General features: G+C 49.8%; 1 protein-coding gene across 1 annotated transcript; it reads right to left on the bottom strand.

Moving 5' to 3' along the window:
• Nucleotides 1-264: 264 nt before the first annotated feature.
• On the bottom strand, nucleotides 265-1,305 carry ZNF648 (zinc finger protein 648). The gene has a single exon (XM_014943332.1). It carries the CDS (start codon nucleotides 1,303-1,305, stop codon nucleotides 265-267), a length of 1,041 nt encoding a protein of 346 aa, XP_014798818.1.
• Nucleotides 1,306-3,625: the final 2,320 nt, after the last annotated feature.

The raw sequence follows: 3,625 nt of genomic DNA, 5'->3' as shown, positions 1-3,625 counted from the left end.
TTTCAGTCTTCACAAGTCTCACATTTCATTACTCAGTGGTAATTAGGTTATACAAAGGCAGTTTAAAGCCAGTGAGTGCCACCTCTACCAGTACAGGTTCCAGAGATTGCCATGATGTAGTGGTCCCTATCACCCACTGCTGGGCAAATGGGTCTGGACTGGCCAAAGCGCATGGAGTTGAGTGTTTTCTCCAGCCCAACTGATTGGGCCTCGTTCAGGGAAGAAGCAACCCAGGAGACCACAATCACCAGCGGATCTTAAGAATCAAGATTTGTCCAGTTTGTGTGTGCGCTCGTGCCTCCGTAGGGTACCCGACTCGGTGAAGGAATGACCACAGTAATTGCAAGAGTAGGGCTTCTCTCCAGTATGGATGCGGTGATGGCGCTGGAGCGAGGCCAGCCGGGTGAACGTCCCCCCACACTCCTGGCAGTAGAAGGGGCGCTCCCCAGAGTGAGTCTGCTGGTGTCTCCTCAGCCTGAGCAGCTGGACGAACGCCATGCCACACTCCTGACACTTATAGGGCTTGTCTTGCCGGTGGATCACCTTGTGTTTGGAAAGCAGGTTGGGCTTGTCGAAACCTTTGCCGCACGTCGGACAGGCGAAAGGTTTACAGTCGTCTTCCTCAGACTTTTGGTTTTCTGCACAAGGCTGATCAGTATACTCAACAGCGTGCTGGTTACGGTGCGCTATCGACCACGGGTTCCTAGCCATGCCATTTCCCAAGATCACCATGGAGCGCTCTATCTTGTGCACGTTGCGTAGGTGCCTCCAGACATCAGCCGTGCGAATGAAACCCTTGTCACACTCTGGACATTTGTGTGGCCTGTCACTAGAATGGATGAGTTTGTGCATCCGCAAATTTGCCGCGCGGAAGAACTCTTTGGCGCAGACGGGACATCGGTATGAGTTTTCCACAAGGTGAGTTCGCTTGTGTTCCTGCAGCTCACTCATACCCTGGAAATTGGAACCACACTTCTTGCACCGATACGGCAAAGCTTCCTCAGAGACAGGCTCCGGGTCCTCATCAAACACATCAGCAAGAACAGTATTTTCATTATCGTCATGTAGTCTTCTCCGTGGCTTCTTGGACCTCTCAGAGGAACAGTGCTCTAAATCTTTACCTTCACACTGCAGGTCAAAGTTGGTACTGGAGGGAACAAACACCCCAGCTGTACTCTCACCTCGCTTCTGGTAGTAGGTCTCATAGGTTTCTTTGTCTTCACACTGCAACTCTGCAGGAAGCTCCTGCTTGCTTGAAGGACCAGCAGAGTTGCAACGAGGACTGCACGTCTGTGAGTAATTCATGTCTACCTCCTGCTGGAGGCTAGATGTGTGGCCCCCCTCAGTGGTCTTTCAGGAATAATTTGAAGGCTTCTCAGCTGTGTCACAAATGTTATTCTCACAGTCCACACTCACATTCATCCTCTGAGGCGTACGCTGTGTTCATCTGCAGCTCACTGATGATGTGTGTACCAAGAACTTCAGGTCTTTCATGGTGAGTCCCTCTCATTCTCAGCTCTCTTTACAGTTCTTTTCTGATATTAACATAAGATCACAGGGAAGATTTTTTCCTGATTAAAAGAATAGGACAGATTATTAGTTAGGCAGCAGGAGAAACACAATCATCTATTATCATATACGTAGAAAATAGACAGTCTGCATCCGCAAATTTGCCGCGCGGAAGAACTCTTTGGCGCAGACGGGACATCGGTATGAGTTTTCCACAAGGTGAGTTCGCTTGTGTTCCTGCAGCTCACTCATACCCTGGAAAGAGGAACCACACTTCTTGCACCGATACGGCAAAGCTTCCTCAGAGACAGGCTCCGGATCCTCATCAAACACATCAGCAAGAACCGTATTTTCATTATCGTCACGTAGTCTTCTCCATGGCTTCTTGGACCGCTCAGAGGAACAGTGCTCTAAATCTTTACCTTCACACTGCAGGTCAAAGTTGGTACTGGAGGGAACAAACACCCCAGCTGTACTCTCACCTCGCTTCTGGTAGTAGGTCTCATAGGCTTCTTTGTCTTCACACTGCAACTCTGCAGGAAGCTCCTGCTTGCTTGAAGGTCCAGCAGAGTTGCAACGAGGACTGCATGTCTGTGAGTAATTCATGTCTACCTCCTGCTGGAGGCTAGACGTGTGGCCCCCCTCAGTGGTCTTTCAGGAGTAATTTGAAGGCTTCTCAGCTGTGTCACAAACGCTATTCTCAGAGTCCCAGTCCACACTCACATTCACCCTCTGAGGCGTACGCTGTGCTCATCTGCAGCTCATTGATGATGTATTTAAATCCGCCTAAAGATGAGAAATCTTCAGAACTCTGGGGTGTAAACACTTTAGGCAAAGTCCTACACTATAGTTGCCCCCACTACGGGTCTTTTTCCGAGGACTCATGCATAATCCAAGCTAGGAGCATCAGTCACAAGGTGTTTTCTTTCAGAAACTAGTTAGATAACACAATGAGACCTAGAAACTGTGTCGGTCAAACAGCCAAATCCAGAAGCAACCTACAGACAGTGGGTCTGGGGTGCTCAGGAGCTGCTTTGGCCCCCCATCTTGACCAGCATTATTGTAACTGTCTTGAGGATATTTGGGGTCCCTGTGCCACTACCAGCTAGCACCATGCAAAGAGGACACGTGAAGGAAAGACAAGAAACAGCTGTCCAAAAAGTTTACTAACCATCCTCCCAGGCTTCAAAGCACAGCTAGTCATCCTCCAGAGCTGGCCCACTGGAACAGCTTCGAATTTTCTGGGTAACCTCCCTTTGCAGACCAACCCCACTATCAGAAAATATGAGCAATCATAATGGGTCAGAAATACCCGCCTGAGTCACAAACTTTTTGTGAAGAAGCAGCTTTGATTTACTCCGTATCAAAGCGTGGATTCCCAAAAGGTTTTCCACATTTGTCCCAGACAGCAGCTCCGTAGGAAGCTTTCACACACCTGGTTTAAACCTGCATTCACACTGAATTGCTACTCTAAGCTCAGAAATCACATTTTTTCCCATCCTGATGGATACTTGGCTGCTCCTCCGACCCCCACCTTCTCCTTCACACCTACTTTCATACTCCCTCTATTCCTGCTGTTTCTTCACTTCCTTCTAACTGCTTTTGTCTGGGTAAGACTTCTCTGAATATAAGCATGTAGTTATTAAAATGTACTTATTTCTGTAGTTCCACGAATACATAAAGCTTGTCTATTTAGCTTTAGTAGGTTTGCAGAGTTACAAAGGCACCAGTGCAACGTGCCTTAAGTGAAAGATCTTATTCACATCTCGGAGAGCCCAGCTCCGTTTCAGACACAAGCTGCGCTTTCTTCTGCTGTGATAACACCAAAACAAGCCTCAATCAGTCTTCTTCGTTAGTCGCCGCCTGGAACAGGCTGGCTCAAGTCACCCCCACACACACAACTTGGGCCATTCCCACCAATTTAATAAGGAGCACATGAAAACCCCCAACTCTTCCTCACCTCTTTCCAGGGGCTGCGCCCCCCCGGCAGCGCTCCGTCAGGAACTAATCGCAGCCCGGCGCGGCGAGGCCCGCAGCGGCCGGTGGCTGCCAGCAGCGGGGCGGGACACGGGCAGCCCCTTCCCCTGCGCCGGCCCTCGCTCCGGCACCGCCGACC

This window comes from Calidris pugnax, unplaced genomic scaffold (genome assembly GCF_001431845.1).
Source record: "Calidris pugnax isolate Ruff unplaced genomic scaffold, ASM143184v1 scaffold63, whole genome shotgun sequence".
In the NCBI taxonomy this organism is placed as follows: Eukaryota; Metazoa; Chordata; class Aves; order Charadriiformes; family Scolopacidae; genus Calidris; species Calidris pugnax.
The sequence above is the reverse complement of the archived record's forward strand: the minus strand, read 5'-3'. Positions and strand labels throughout refer to the sequence as shown.

Coding starts and splice junctions, on each gene's coding strand:
- ZNF648 (XM_014943332.1), bottom strand. CDS start 1,305: ATGAATTACTCACAGACGTGCAGTCCTCGTTGCAACTCTGCTGGTCCT.